At 42.5% G+C, this 15317-nt stretch overlaps 1 protein-coding gene across 1 annotated transcript; it reads left to right on the top strand.

Moving 5' to 3' along the window:
• Positions 1-206: 206 nt before the first annotated feature.
• On the top strand, positions 207-11894 carry nyap1 (neuronal tyrosine phosphorylated phosphoinositide-3-kinase adaptor 1; the record flags this gene model as incomplete). Its single annotated transcript, XM_079237888.1, has 5 exons — positions 207-394; positions 6835-9080; positions 9202-9444; positions 10757-10863; positions 11463-11894. 5 exons carry the CDS (start codon positions 207-209, stop codon positions 11892-11894), a joined length of 3216 nt encoding a protein of 1071 aa, XP_079094014.1.
• Between the last annotated feature and the right edge of the window lie 3423 nt (positions 11895-15317).

Here is a 15317-nt window from a genome sequence, read left to right as displayed (position 1 = left end):
TGATTATTTGGGTTTCGTTGTACGTCGCCATATCTCAAAGTAATCACCGTCAATCTTGGCATCTTGCAAGTAGGCTGGGAAGCCATGAAACATGTTGTTTTAATGATTAATGAGCTCAAACATTGCTCTTGTTTCTTCTTGTTTAGGTGAATTGGAGGAGGCTGCCCGTGACATACGTCCTGTTCTCCCGAGTCTTATTCTATACCATGAGCTCTGGCTCTGCCCAGGATGTGGCAGTCGAGCATTTCCTGCGTGACATAGAGAGGCGAAGCAAGCGGCTACACTGCGCTGTGATAGGCTGCGAGGAAGAGCGACCCCGCAGCGACATGAACCTGCTGTATCGTAAGAGCCGTTTGGACTGGAGGCAGAGGGACCAAGAGGGAAGTAAAAAGAGGTGAGAGGATGAGCTCACGAGAGCTTTGCATATATGGGATTACATTAGGGTTCAGTTCAGAAGGGATATAAAGCTCTTCGCCAGCATGAATGAGTTTAGTTTCAAAATCTTAATTCCAAGCACAGTTCATGAAGTCACAGGGGTTCGTCTGAAAAGTCTTGCATAGCAGAATGAACTTAATATGTTCTGTAGATGAGATAAACTACTATAATGTCATCTATAATATGACATTGTGTAATATCACAGGCCGAAAGGGGGCCAAAACTGATGAAAAAGAAAATTAAATAGAGTTGTTGCCTAATTTGTCTCCATTCACATGTGATTATTTTGCCTCCACATACTTTCATCAGAGATCCTAACCTTGAAGCCTTAGAGAGACCATTTGTTTTCCTTCAAAGCATTGTGTCATACGCATGTGGGTCAATCAGTTTTCCTCTGAATCGAGAAGAATTCAAAGATGAAAGTTTGGTTGATGATTCAAGAAACAGTGTGTAGCTTGCTAAAAACATATATGTCAGCAGCAGCAGTGGTGGAAAGGAAGTAAAAACTGTCACTCAAGCACTGTACATAAGTACAGTTTTTGATGTACGTGTACAGCACTTATGTATTTCCAATGCATGCCACTTTTTACTTGTACTTCACTACAAACTATTTATCTGGCAGCTTAAATATAACTCTTTTTAGGCCTGAACCACTGGTTCCCAATATGTTTGGGTAGAGCCCCTCAACAGAAGTGCTTAGTTTGGGCTCCTTCGCTATGTTTCTGATGCTTACAAGTTGTAAGCAGTTCCACCAAAAAACAATCCCTCTCTGAACCTCTCAGATAGTTGCATTTGATCATCTGTTCAAGGCACAAATAGGTCACATCATTCAGTACAGTTGCTCACAAAAAGCTATGAAGGTTAGAGAAGAAAAAAAATCAACCTACATTCATGTTGCTTCATTAATCATATTCCACCCTCTGAAATGTATCATGTGACCCTCTGGAGGTGGCCTGACACACAGGTTGGGAATCACAGAACTAAACTACCCCTGACCAATAACCCAACCGCCACCAGCTACACAGCAGAAGTGAAAAGTAATCACAGCACAGACTAAATGCTGGTCCTGTAATAGTAATAATAGTAATACAGATAATGATAACAATTTATCTTTTTAAAACATTTTTTCTAATTTATTTAAACTGCACTTTACACAAACATGCTGAAAGACACCAAATTCAATAATAATAGAAAACTCTACAAAAGTGGACAAACAACAGCATCACACTCTGAACCACAGTCTGGGCGTGACAGTATTGTTTTTTTAAAAAAAGAGCCTGTTAGTGTGTGATCTTGTGTATCTGATCATGTGTTTCTGAGACAGAGTGAGACCTACAATTCACCAAAATTGCAGAAGAGAAGGGGGCGGGAGGGGACATTAAGGACAATATGTCAGTGTTTTTAGAAGCCTCGTCCAACTCTTTCTGACTCACAGCGGTAATTGGAGGCCTTTGTGTTGGAAGCAGAGATCAACGCCATGGCAGCATCAGGCCAGTGGAGGTGTAGGGCAGCAAGTAGGACAGCATAACATGATGAGCGATGAAAGCAGAGCTGAGCTTTGCCAGAGCAGCAGAGGTGAGAAGCAGGACATGCCCAGTGATGATTACGAACAGGGCAGGGTCAGGGGATGAAACCACACAGGGAGGAAAGGATGGAAACTAAATGGACTGGAGGCAGGACGGGCACCGACTGCAGAGCTGATGGGAGTGAGGGAGGCAGAGGGAGAGGAGGAGGAACACAGGAAAAGTATGAAGGGCACTGGTAGACAGTTTGAGATCTCAAGGCCCTCAGGAGAGATATCACATTTTATAAAACAGAGACGGCTGTGGAGAAAGTGAATTGTAAATAGGTGAGTTTCAATATGATTTTTAAAAATAGAGTTTCTTATGGCACTAATACAGACCGACAGACCTTTCCCCCTCGTGACAAAAACCTTGCTGGCAGCTGAGGTTTTATTTATTCTTGCACAAAATTATGAGACAAGTGTGATGGACTAGTATACGGGTGTACCAGTGTGTATGCACATATATGGAGTAAAAACAGCCCTGCAAATCCCTTTAAAGCAATTCACTAATTAATATTCAGTTAGACAATGTGACAAAGAGGGATGAATAAAAGACAAATGAAAAAAATTATCAAATGTTTAGAAATGACAAAGGGATTTAAAATGTTAATCAAATTATGGATAGATTTTTTTGTGTAAACAATGGAATTTGAAAATGAAGTTGCCTGTACACTTAATTAAAGGTTAATAACTAGTGTCACACAGAGGTCTTGTTATGGCAAAACATTTTCTATAAATGAATCAATTAAAGTAATATGTAGAGAGAGAGAGAAAGAGAGGTCTGTCTTGCATTTGTAGTCAGTGACAGTGTTTCAGGGTTTTGTAGTATTATTTTTTATTAAGGGGAAAATACAGATTTGAGACACAGCAGCTTCTTCCCGAGAGTTAGGACAACAGAGACAAAGTGTGTCTTAGGGCCCAAAGTCATGACTTCCGTATGAATTTACTGACGCCTGATTGGGTACCACTGTCTGAATGTTACTCATGCTAAGCTCACCTGGTTTCCCCATGTTGAATAGATAAAGCTTACTTTTTTATTGTTGTTTGTTTGAAACAAGATACAAGGTAAGATTTTAAACAGAGACACTACAATAGCATCTTTACAATCACAATCTCTATTTTGATATACATCTCTTCAGTTTTATCAACTCATTGACCTGAATCTGAATCACGATTGAATTGACAACTCTATATTGAGATAAACAGTCGAAGATTCAGATTCCTGTGATGTCCCTTTTAGAGATACATCAAATCCAGAGAAGAAAGGCCTTTGTTATCCTTAACATCTTAAGCACATGGTTCAAAACACGTTCAGGCCTTAAAAAAAACATGCTCTGAATGATTTCAGCTCATTCAGTTTTGTTAAGAATACAATTTATTTCAGCTGTCATGGCAACCAAATGTGAACGTATTCCTCATTCTGTCAGCGCGTCTTCATGAACAGAGAAAAACAGTCTTTTATCACATGAGTAAAACACTTGAAAGTTACATTTAATGTCTAAGACGATTTGGGTTTCAAGCAGTCAAAGACACATATTTTCTTTTTGTGGAAGCTTCAAGAAGTTGTTATTTGTGTGGTTATTCATTGTGGAAAAGCAGTGATGATAACGATAAATGGAAAGCTTATTTTAGTTTGGTTGCTTTAGGGGCACCTACTGGGGCGCCTGTGTGTGTGTCACAGGCTGGCAACTACTACAATCATACTCTTAGAAATATCAGTAGACACAGCTTGTGCTTTATGGCTTTGAGTCACACAGAAAGGCAGTTTAACCTTTTATGTAATCTTGAGAAATCCTATTAGTTAAAAACCATGCGAGAGACAACCCATAACTTAAGGCAATCAATTAAAGTGTCATGTATTGTGTAATGTATGTCAGGAAGGTCCAACAGAATGAGGACAGATACACACTCAGTGTCAGCTGCTCAACCTTAACCCATCAGAAACTTTAGCGAGACACAACTTAACTGCTCTGATTTGCCCTCAAACCAGATTGGATGTTCTCAAAGATGATATTTTTTTTTTAACAGATAATCTCATTCAGCTGTTTAAACATAACCCACTCTTAAACTCTGCCCCCAAAAGGTAAATTAGAAATAGGACGGTAGCTGCTAGGGGCAGAATGATCTAAACTGGATTTCTTCAGCAGAAGCTTTATCACCACAGTCTTAAAAGCTTTTGGGAATATCTCGCAAAAAAAAAGGTGTCTTTCAAAAGGCGACAGAGGAGTAGCGACTGACCTCATACAGTTTGATTGGTATTGGTATTTTTGCTCTTGAGTGACCTGTAACATTTGTGAGGAATGATTTGGAGATACCTCAGATTCATACAGACTGGACAATTTCCAATTTGGACATTGGACAAAGCAAGACAGGTGGAGAAAAACTCATTGAAATATTAATTGTTACAGATTAAGCTCTATTTATGATTTAAAAAAGCAATCAGGTCATACCAGTAATTAACAAGAACTACGACGCTGTCCTGAATTATCAAGGCTCAATCCATTGTATAGTACGGCATTTCGGTTAAACAGTGCACCAGAGCCAAAAACATTGTTCTTAATGTAGAAAATGCAGAACTAAAGGAATGGTTGATTTTGGGAAGAGGTCATTTATATAAATCAACCTGGTAAATAAGTAATTTAATCCAGTATATTTGCACTTTGCCCCATTGCACTGATATCTTATTGTTTACAGTTTACAAAAACAGTCTGACTTATAGCCTTGGATATAGTTCTTCCTTGTTTGTGTTGTTTATATGTATTTGTATATACTTTAAATATATATTTGTCATCTTTCGCCTACTTGTGCATAACAGCTAAATATTTACATTTACTCTTGTTCAGCTTTGCTTTCCATGATTTTATTTATATTTCTGCATATGTTCAATACAAGCAAACAAGTCAATGAAGTCAAATGAGTCAAATTCCTTATATGTAAGCGCATACCTGCTAAAAAAATATATGCTATCTATATGCTAAACTTCTGCTTCAAATGCCAGTTGATTAGGCAAACAAAGAAAAAAAGCAAATAGAGAAGTAAGAGTCCAGATACTGTTTGGACAGCGGAGTGTTTCTTATGCTCTATGAAGAAAAAAAACAGAAGGAGCTGCTCAACCTCTGCCCTGGGCTAATTTTGGCCCTCTAGTATCTGTGCCGATTGTGAGGAGTCACAAGTAAATCTCAAGGGCGCAAACATTCTTGTGCAGATGCCGCACCACATACAGTAAAAACACATATTCAGGCACACACGTGCGCTGCCTCACACTGATATCTGACGGAAAGCGAATAGGAACCTCTGGGTCCTCGGGGATGAGCAGCCTCAGTTCTGCGTCTGCTGCTTGCAATGTTGACTGCAAATTGTAAGCTCCAATTGTCTTCTCCTGTGCTTCACTGCCTCACAGGGATGGCAACTGATCTAAAAGAGAGCTCTGCATGACCCGTAGTCATGTGTCGCCATTACGTACTATAATGAATCACTTACACACAGAATAATCGTGCATTTCAGCTGTTTAATTACACACTCAGAAACACAATTTCTCAAAGCCTCAAACGTGTACACACAGATGTGGATATCCAGATGTGCTCCCTGTGGCTGAGATCTGATCAACACAAACCTTGAATAATGATTAGCCTGATGTTGCTGGGATTTCTTACCGCATTGCTGCAATAAATTCTCATATCTTTATGTTGCTTGTGATGGTATTTCCACCATGTGTGAATGCTTTTTTTCCTCTCCTGTGACATTTTTGCAAAAGTACAATATAGCTTCACAGTGGTCTTGTTAATAAAAATGATGCGTTGCACTGGAAAAAGTCATTCAACCTTGTTCGAGTGAAGTTAGCTAGATGCCAGGGACTTATCTTTTGTTGCTGTGAGGTGAGGCAGCACAACACCCCTGGAGACACCACACCATTGCAGCACCTATCTCTAAAGCAGAGAAGGGGTTATCAGAAGCCATTTTTTAAGGCTTTGGCGAACTCAGCCGAACTCGTCGAAGCTCACAGTTTTACCTGAACAACTTGAAGCACTGACACTGATGCCTGAACTGTGCTCGACTTCAAACTGTCAGCAACTTGGCACATTTGGTTTACAGTTTAAACATATTTTCCCATTATTTGGTCAATTCTTTTAATAAGTTATTTAGTTCTTTGTGGGAACTGAAAAAAAGCTAGGCACAATAATACAAGATAATAACAAGCATCTGGAACCCATGGTGGAAATGGAGAAAAGGTACATAATACATTTTACATTCAATTCAAGTATTCCACGGATCGCCAGAGGAAAGAATTCAATTCCACCGATTGATCAGTTTGGTGAAACACTGCATTATTTTGTCAGATTTTTGTCTTTGTCAGTGTCATTTTTTGTTGCACGGCAGGTCGTATCATTGATGATATTAAAGGCAAACTATCAAATACATGAAAGTCCCAACTGTTCCCATGGAAACAGATTAAATTATTTTGCATAAGAGCAGACGTGGGCTGAGGATATAAAGAAAAAGGGAATTCCAGCAGTGCAGTGTACACTATACGAGTACTTTGTTTTTGACAGGGGAATTGATTTCCTAATTGAATGTGTTTGAGAAAGAAGCAGATGTGGAGGAATTCAGATGGAAAGATATGTGAATGCAAAAGATGGAGGAGCCTCCGGGGCTTTCCCTCTGCAGCGAAAGCCCTGCAGGCATTTCTTTATTGCAAAAGCAATCTTTGAAGACCAAAGAGAGAGTGAGAAAAGAGGGAGGTCAGTATAAAGGCTGGTACATGAATGTTTTTGCACTTAACTATGATTTCTTCTTGCTTCAATCCACACTATCCCCACCCCATTTCCAAACTGCAGCTCCAATCAAAACGACCCCTCAGACACTGTTGGCAAAGTCAGAGACTTGGCTTCTTTCCGCCGGCACTTCCGGATGGGTTTCATGACCATGCCGGCCTCCCAGGACCTGTCCCCTCACTCTTGTGCCTCTGCCATGGCGCCGCGCTCGCAGTCCTGTCATGCTGTAGGTGCTGGGGATACAGGTCTGGAAAACGGAGATTACTCTGACACCCAATCCCAACACTGTGGCCGCTGCCCCCCAACCAAACCCAAACGTCACCCCAGCACTCGCCTCAGCGCCTCATCCACTGACGGCAGAGGACTTATTGACACATCTCTGGCGTCCTGTCACTCACAGGCCAAACACTCAGAGAAGAAAAATGGTAAGAAGTGTGTGTGTGTTTTCAAGTGCATATCCTACAATGATCTTGTTTCTTCACATGCATTTTTTATTTCTCCTAAAGCCATGAAGAAGTCTGACTCTGGAGAGATCGGAGGAAAGAAGGTGCCTCCCACAAAGCCCAAGAGAAGTCCCAGCACCCAGCTTTCCTTTGACCCTCTCCCTCCACGTGTGCCTCCTTCTGCCACATCCTTGCCTTTCCAGGCGTCAGACTCTCAGATTCAGACTGGGGACGGAGAGGATGAGCCGGTCTATATAGAGATGGTGGGCCAAGTGTTCACGAGAGAAAGTCAGACAGCCACCCCCCACCCTGTCACACCTGTGGCCACCACGCCGGACTCTGACTCAGACCAGAGTGAGGCCATCTATGAGGAGATGAAATACCCACGGCAAGAGGACAGAGAGTCCCACAGACACCTCCCTCACAAACATGTGAAACTGAAAAGCTCTAAACACTTCCATGTCACCCCTTCCTCCTCCAGCAGCTCCTCTTTGCCACGCCCCTCCTCTTCCTCTCCTTCCTACTCCAAATCCAAAGCTAATGTGTCGATCTCCCATTCGTCTCCTCTGCCTTCCTCTGCATCCTCTACCCCTGTCCCCCAGATCCTCTCCACCAGTCCACACACTCCACGAGCTCCTACTCCCTACTTGCTGCAAGGGACTAAATCCGAGTCAGAGTCCAACACGAAGATCCCAGCCCCTTTCCCCAATCTTCTACAACACCGGCCGCCACTGCTTGCCTTCCCACAGCCTGCAGCAGCCTCCAGCGGGGTTGGGGTGCAAAACAAGTCTGCGTCTGCTAAAATGGGAACTCAAACATCCAGCGTGACAACTCAAGCCAGCACTTCCTCCTCAACTTGTTCGAATGTTCCCTCGTCAGGCTCCAAGGAGTCATCAGGAGGAAGTGCTTCCCAGCAGGACAAACACAGCAGGGAGGCCCAGTTGGGCCCCGCTCCCGGACTAAGAGCCAGGAGCCACTCCACACCTCTGCCTCCCTCCTCCAAATCCACCTCCCCTTTCTCCCATCACCACCACCACCCTCACCATCGCCCCTCGCACTACCACCACTATCGCAAGCCAGAGAGAGGAGACTCTCCCGCTCCACTCAAGAGCAGTTCTCAGAACCAGGCCACCGTCCAGACCCAAACCTCAAGTACAGGCAGGGAGGGCAAGTCTGTTAGCTTCCTCTTGAAGTCTGATAAAGGAGAGAGGGATAAGGATAGGGATAGGGACAGAGAGAGAGACAGGGACAGGGACAGAGACAGGGACAGGGACCGAGACAGAGACAAAGATAGAGATAGGGACCGAGATAGGGGTAGAGACAGGGACAGGGACAGAGACAAGGAGAAAGACAGGGACAGAGATAGGGATAAGGACAGAGAAAGAGAAAGAGACAGAGACAGGGACAGAGATCGAGATAGGGACGGAGGGCCGTACTCCTTACAGTTGGATCATGCCCCCTCCAAGTCTAAAAGCAGCACCAGCTCAACCCCTACGCCATTATCCTCATCCCAGCGTCCTCATTCTCGACCCCATCTTCGCTCTCACACTCCTCACAGCCTGCCAGCGTACAAGCCTCCCTCCTCGGACAGCCCCCTGCTGTGGACCTACCCCTCCGGTGGCTTCCGGAGGCCGCCGGCTTACGAGAGCCTGCGAGGAAGCTCTCATACGCCGTCCCTGCAACAGCCCTCGAGTCTTACTGGTGTAGGTGAGGGCGTAATCAAGAGCAACGGAGGGTCTTCGTCCCTCCATTCTAAAGTCGGCTTCATGCCCTGGGACAGCAGTGCCAGCTTAGCTGCAGATGAGGGATCTTACTGGCCTATGCAGAGGAAATTGTCCTTCAGCCATGGGAGCAGAGAGACAGAGAGTGAGTCAGAAGTCATTTTGATTACAGTGTTGATCCTGTGTTGAAAAGAAATCAAGCTTTTCGAGGAATGTTCAGTTAAATACCCTTTGAAATATGAATTCTGTTCCTTCCTATGTCTCAGAGGACGAAGGGCGTGCATGGAATGGCAGTGCTGATGCCCTACTAAGGATGGATAAGGAGGACCTTGGCATGGGGTCTCGAGGAGGCCACTCGGGCATCCCAGTCCACTTCAGTAGTGCCACCAGCAGGGCGCTCGGTCACAGTGAGTCCTTGGCTGGTGTGGACAGCAGCCCGGGTTTCAGAGCCCTGCCCAGAGTTGGTCTACCTCTTCCCTGCCAGACTTTCCCTGCCTGTCGCAATGGAGGTTAGTAAACACTTAGTGTTCTTAATCTTTTAGTCATAGCCTCTAACCACAATATCCGATTTAGAATGGAACTTGCGGATTTACATGGGGATTCTTCTGCTGGCTATGCTGTGGTGGAGCTCTTTAACTTGGAAGAATCAGAGACTCCATCCTCTCCTATCCTCTGACTGTCACAAAAAGCTAACAGCTCTGCCTCCATCGCATCCTCTTCCAGTGAAGTTAGTCTTGAAGCTCTGTCTCCCTTTGTCAGCCTCTCTCTGTATGTGCACTTAAGGCCTTTCCCTAGAAGCAAAGACATGCTGCTTACCTTGAGAATCAGAATCAGAACCATTTATTGCCAAGTAAGTTTACACATACAAGGAATTCGCAAAACATTTAACAAAATAAACATAAACGATAAACATGTGTGTGCAATAACAAGGGAGCATGGATATTTACAAATGTGTGTATTGAATATTTACAGTTGGATCTACAGAGAATACAAATGTAAGTTAAATTTAAAAATAAAAATAAGTAAAGAGCACGGAATGAAGTGATTGATTGTGTGAATGTGACAAGTGTGAATCAGTGCAATACTTACCTTGAAGCAGAGCCAATAAAATAAGTGTTCCATAAACAGGCCCACTTCTCTGCACACATACATTCATGACCGCTGGCCACATTTTTATGGTGTTTACAATGTACATTGTGACAAAATTGATCATATAAAACACTTAATAAATCAATTGTATTTCATTGAATGAACGAAGTACAAGGGCGGCAGACAGGGTTCAATTTATGTTGCCGGTGAAGTGATATTACAGGATAATGCAGTCAGAGAGACACAGTGCAAACCCCAGCGATCACATTTCAGTTTCACTCAATTACATCGCTTATATCACTTTAGTGATTTAACAATGCAAATATGTTGGTAGAAAATTGAATCAGGATCATATTATGCTTAAGTCTGGATAACCACATTTTGTTGAATAGTGTAAATTACCGATTAAGATCACTACCAAAATGTAATTATATGTTCATGTTACAAGAAATTAAATAGAAGTCTGTTTACAAGATAATATGAGGTATCCAGATGACAGTCGACATGTGTGATGAACAAATGTCTCTGTAAATCTTCTCCATTGTTCATCGGTATAAAGTGTAGTTTACAATTGTAACAATTGTGTGGTATAATGAGCACACAATGTACAAAAGCTCTGTCTCAACTCAGATGAGTGTACTTTGACATTCGCAGCTCTGTGTGTTTCAATGAAAAGTTGTATCCCTGTGTTTTCATTAGCAGGCACATAGTGTAAATGTTGTTTCTTTGCAGAAGTGGGGCGGCTGGGCCGCTCCTCCTCTGCTGCTGGAGTGAGGCAGGTGGGTGGAGGAGACGTCCAGAGACAGAGCAGCCTACCAGCCCGAGAAGCCCTGAATCAGGTTAATATATTGCACTTAGTCGTATAACTTTAGACTCTTATTAACTTCATTCATGGTAGATTTGGGAGTAACATTAATATCAGTCTCATTATTCCCTCTCCTGCTAGAGACAGTGCTTCTGCAGATCTATTTATAGCTGCTAGATATGCCCACTGAGCAGAATACAGCGCTGGCCCACCTCAAAAGAATAAGAGCTGCAAAGCTATATGACGTACGCTGATATATATTCAGAAAATGAGAGAGAATAGTGGATGAGAGAAAATGCTGTACCATGTTTTGGAGTGATGAGCTGCAGTCTTCTAGCAGCACATTTTGCCCAGATTCTGGCTGCATAGCAAGTGCTGACGCAGTTTGAGTGTGCTGCAGCGCCTGTCTTCATGCGGCTGGTTGACCCTCCCTCAGCCTGTAATAGATGAAGGAGCGCTGCATCCTCGTGGCTGTCCAGAGGAACTGCAGTTTTATTCTACACGTGCTAGGTTACAATGATTGGTTACAATGCAGACAGCACTGCAGTGATAATGCATGTTATGTCAAAATGTAAATATTATAATATAAAAAAATACTACATAAATTCACATATATTTTTCCATTGTGTTCAGCTGCATGGTCTGGCCCAGCCTCAAGTGCCCTGCAGTCCCAGCAGTACCGGTGTGTCTCGGCAGCAGCAGCAACTTCAGCTCCACCAGCAGCAGCTGCAGTTAAAGCAGCAGCTCCAGCAGCTTCAGAAACAGCACCACCTGCAGTTGCAGTTCCAGCAGCTCGCCCAGCTGGCGCAGGGACAGCCTTCTGTCAGCGGGGGCTCCACCCAGTCCGCAGCGCAGAGCCAGAGAGACGGTAAGCTGCTGGAAGTCATCGAGCGTAAACGCTGCCTGTGCAAAGAGATCAAGGCCCACAGGCGCCCCGACAAAAGCCTGTGCAAGCAGGACAGCATGCCCATCCTCCCTAGTTGGAGACGGACACCTGAACCTCGTAAGATTGGCACGCCACCCTGCCAGAGGCCGCAGGCCGTCGTGTGGGACACAGCTATCTGAGGTGGAAAGACAGGCCTGCGAGTACAGCACTGAAGAGAGATGAAATGAGTTGAAGATGGTTGAACAATTGATAAGAGAGAAGAGCAAAATGGATTGAGTAACTGGAACAGACAATAACCACAGAGGAACAAGAGAGTTTTGCTCTTACTGTGTGAGAAACTCAGCAGAGAACATTAATGAAGATTATTGGAGATTTTGAACTCATTTAGTAAAAAAAATACAAAAATAAAACACAAAAAAAGGCTGTTAAAAGAGGTGAAGAAAGGACGTATTACAATCAGACTAAATTAATCTCTTACCCGGGTGATTTCTACTTGCTCTGTACTATGTCCTTCTCAATGTGTTCTAATTGCCAATGATTTTTTTTGCCACAAAACACCAGTATTGCCACAAAATGAGGATGCCATCGTAATAATGGGTGGGATGTTTTCTCAAATTGGTGTTGCCAAATTTCCTCCTGATTACTTGAGACATAAAGGGATCATATATTTTCTCCAACACAAAGTTGTCCAACTTGCATAGAAACTACTCTGCGGATGAGAAAAGGCGAGACTCATTGATAAGTTATTGAAATGTTTCTTGAAATCGTGAATGCTTATGAGATGTCTTGGTATCAATAGATTGTCATTGTGGATGCAAATAATCATCACTGAGGGGTAAAAGCTACCTACTGTATCTGTTTGCATATTTGTAATGTAAATCTATTTACTTTCTCAACGTTTCTGCAATTTTATAGCAATATGCTCCGGACGCTGGAGCAACATAATTAAAAACTTGTGTCAACTAGCCTAACATACATATCTAAGACTTGAATAAGTCATATTTACTGTGTCATTCTCTGCATGTCACAATAGACATACAGCATTGTAAAAGAATATGTGTAGAGATGATCATGTCAGACTTTTACATACAGCAGATCTTTACTATGATAACGCGTAGTTGTATAAAAAGATGAATATATCGCTTGGGGGTATATTGTTAGGGAAGGGTGTGCGACCGATGGCACATACTGTGTGCAGTCCAGCCAAATATAGATACAGATCAATGGTACAAAAACTTCATCCCCCATGCTTATCCACAGTTGCACATTAGTGATTGTTCCACCACACAGAAAAACAAGCACTGACACCCATCAACACAGACTGTACAATATGGTGCAACTGATAAGACTGTGAGTATTGATCACCTCGAACAGAATGCTGGAACAATCTGCACAAAACATGGTATATACGCATAGGAGAAATTAAACCCTAATGTACTGTAAATAGATATGTACAACTGTATTGAAAATGTAGCAACTATTTCCATTTTCATACTTGTAATCAATACATATTATGTAGCATATACTGTATAAACATAACTTTGTTCACTTGTTTTTTCTAAAAGAATTAAGTACTTTATCTGCTGCAGCCAGTCCATGCATTACTTATAGTTCGACTAATAAACAGTAAGCCCTCTAGAAAGGCATGGTCCAACAGTTGTTTATTTAAATGTATGCAAGACTCCCTTTAAGCTGTGTTATTGTTTTATTTATACCCCTTTTTTCTACATTCATTTTTATTTGTGTACAGATTTCAACAGCTCGTTGTCTTGACATTTTGAATACTTTGCTGCTATCTTGAACTACTGGTGTTGTTCATTCAACCACACCGTGTTACCATAAGAAACATTATTAATATAGTGGTTATTGTTACATATTAGTTTTATTTCTGAAAGCCACGTGAAATGAAGTTTGTACCTTGAAGAGTGAGCCCTTCTGTAATAGTATTAAGGCACTTGAATGTCTCTTGGTTGTTGTCGTTTTATGATAGTTAGCACCAAGCTGTACAGTACAGTACACCCCGTGAAAAGAAGACCTATCTAAATGTTTGAGAGTCACTGCTTGGCCTTTTGTTTGAATTCCCACCTGCTCGTGTTTGAGGGTCCAGGTTTTTCAAGCTTACTGAGTCCATTTTCAAACAAACACAGGTCAGGTAGAAGGAAATGGGCAAGTGCAATGCATGCAGAGATTCCTTACACTGACAATGTCCCAATGATACTGACTATTGTGTCCAACTCCAAGTAAATCACCTTACTATGATTCCTTTTCACAGACTGATATGGAACCCTAGGTATCATTTCCAAGATAGTTTACAGAAACTGTTGGTTTAGTGTGTCTTCTAAAACAGTGGCCATTATATGAGTGCCATACTATATTGATATGGTAAGATACGGTGTACCTTGGATATCACTGTAGTGCTATATTTGCATTGATATTGTCATTAAAAATAAATTTTATATAATGAACTTTACACAACAAACTGGATTTGTGCAGGTTTCATGCCTTGTGTTGTTTTACAGTGGAGATGGTGGGGAAGTGGACATTATGTTCCCACTGCACTTCTGCAGCAAGTGTTGCAACACCCTCCGTGTCCATGTACAGGCGCTACTCTCACTCTCCGCCGCTGCTGGTGTGGCTCCATGAAGAACACCACAGTCACCGCTTCAATAAAGCACACACACAAACAATTATAATGTTTTACTATTATACCTTTTAACTACATTCATAGTTTGAGTTCTAAGTAGTTTATTCACTAATACTAGCTTTAAGTTCAGTAGAATAGTAACCTACAACGTGTGTTACCTGTAGCTCTCAATTTGCAACCAACGGTAAAAAAATAATTAAAAAAAAGAGGCATGCAGAAAAGTTATGAGTTTAAAAAAATATGTAATCCTGGTGAGGTGGTAGTTAATATTACATAAATCACATTTACATTATTATCTATTATCTGTTTCTCTTTTAATAACCTCCCAGTACGATTATAATATGAATAAGATAGATAATTAAACACAAAATGGGGACTACGATTTATCCCTCGGAACCGCAGACACTGTTAGAGTCCTTCAGCAATATCAGAGGGATATTATGTTGGTTTTTCTTCGGGGGACGTGACGATAGAGGCCTGAGAGCCAATGAGAGGACGCCTTCAGCCAGCCCATGATTTGCTGTAACGGTTGTCTGTCGTGCGTTGGGCCTACGAAGAGGAGAGATGCGGTGCAAATGATTGGCCAGGCGGGAGAAGGAGGTGGGATTAGCTCTGCTGGGGATGGAGATGGTGGAGGGAGGCGGAGGGAGCGCTTTACCGCAGTATCACTAGATTTCTGCACCACTCATCAAAACTCTGCGGCATGTAGACAAGAACTGGGGGGAGGGCAGATATTAGGTCTACGCTAGAGAGCAGGAACGCTACTTCTTAATACTACTAGCCAGCTTTATCTTCCAACAGTGTCTAAAGAAGAATTTATACTCTATTTTCCATTCATTTGTGCGTCTGAGCGCTTCAGTAGACCGGTTTGATTTCCTCTTTTAATCCCATAGCCGCGGTGCTACAGTAGGTCTCTCTCTCTCTCGCGCTCTCTCTGCTGTCTGGTCATTTGTTTCAA

This window comes from Taurulus bubalis, assembly GCF_910589615.1.
Source record: "Taurulus bubalis genome assembly, chromosome: 2".
NCBI lineage: Eukaryota > Metazoa > Chordata > Actinopteri > Perciformes > Cottidae > Taurulus > Taurulus bubalis.
Note: the sequence above shows the minus strand (reverse complement) of the source record. Positions and strands in the feature narration are given on the sequence as shown.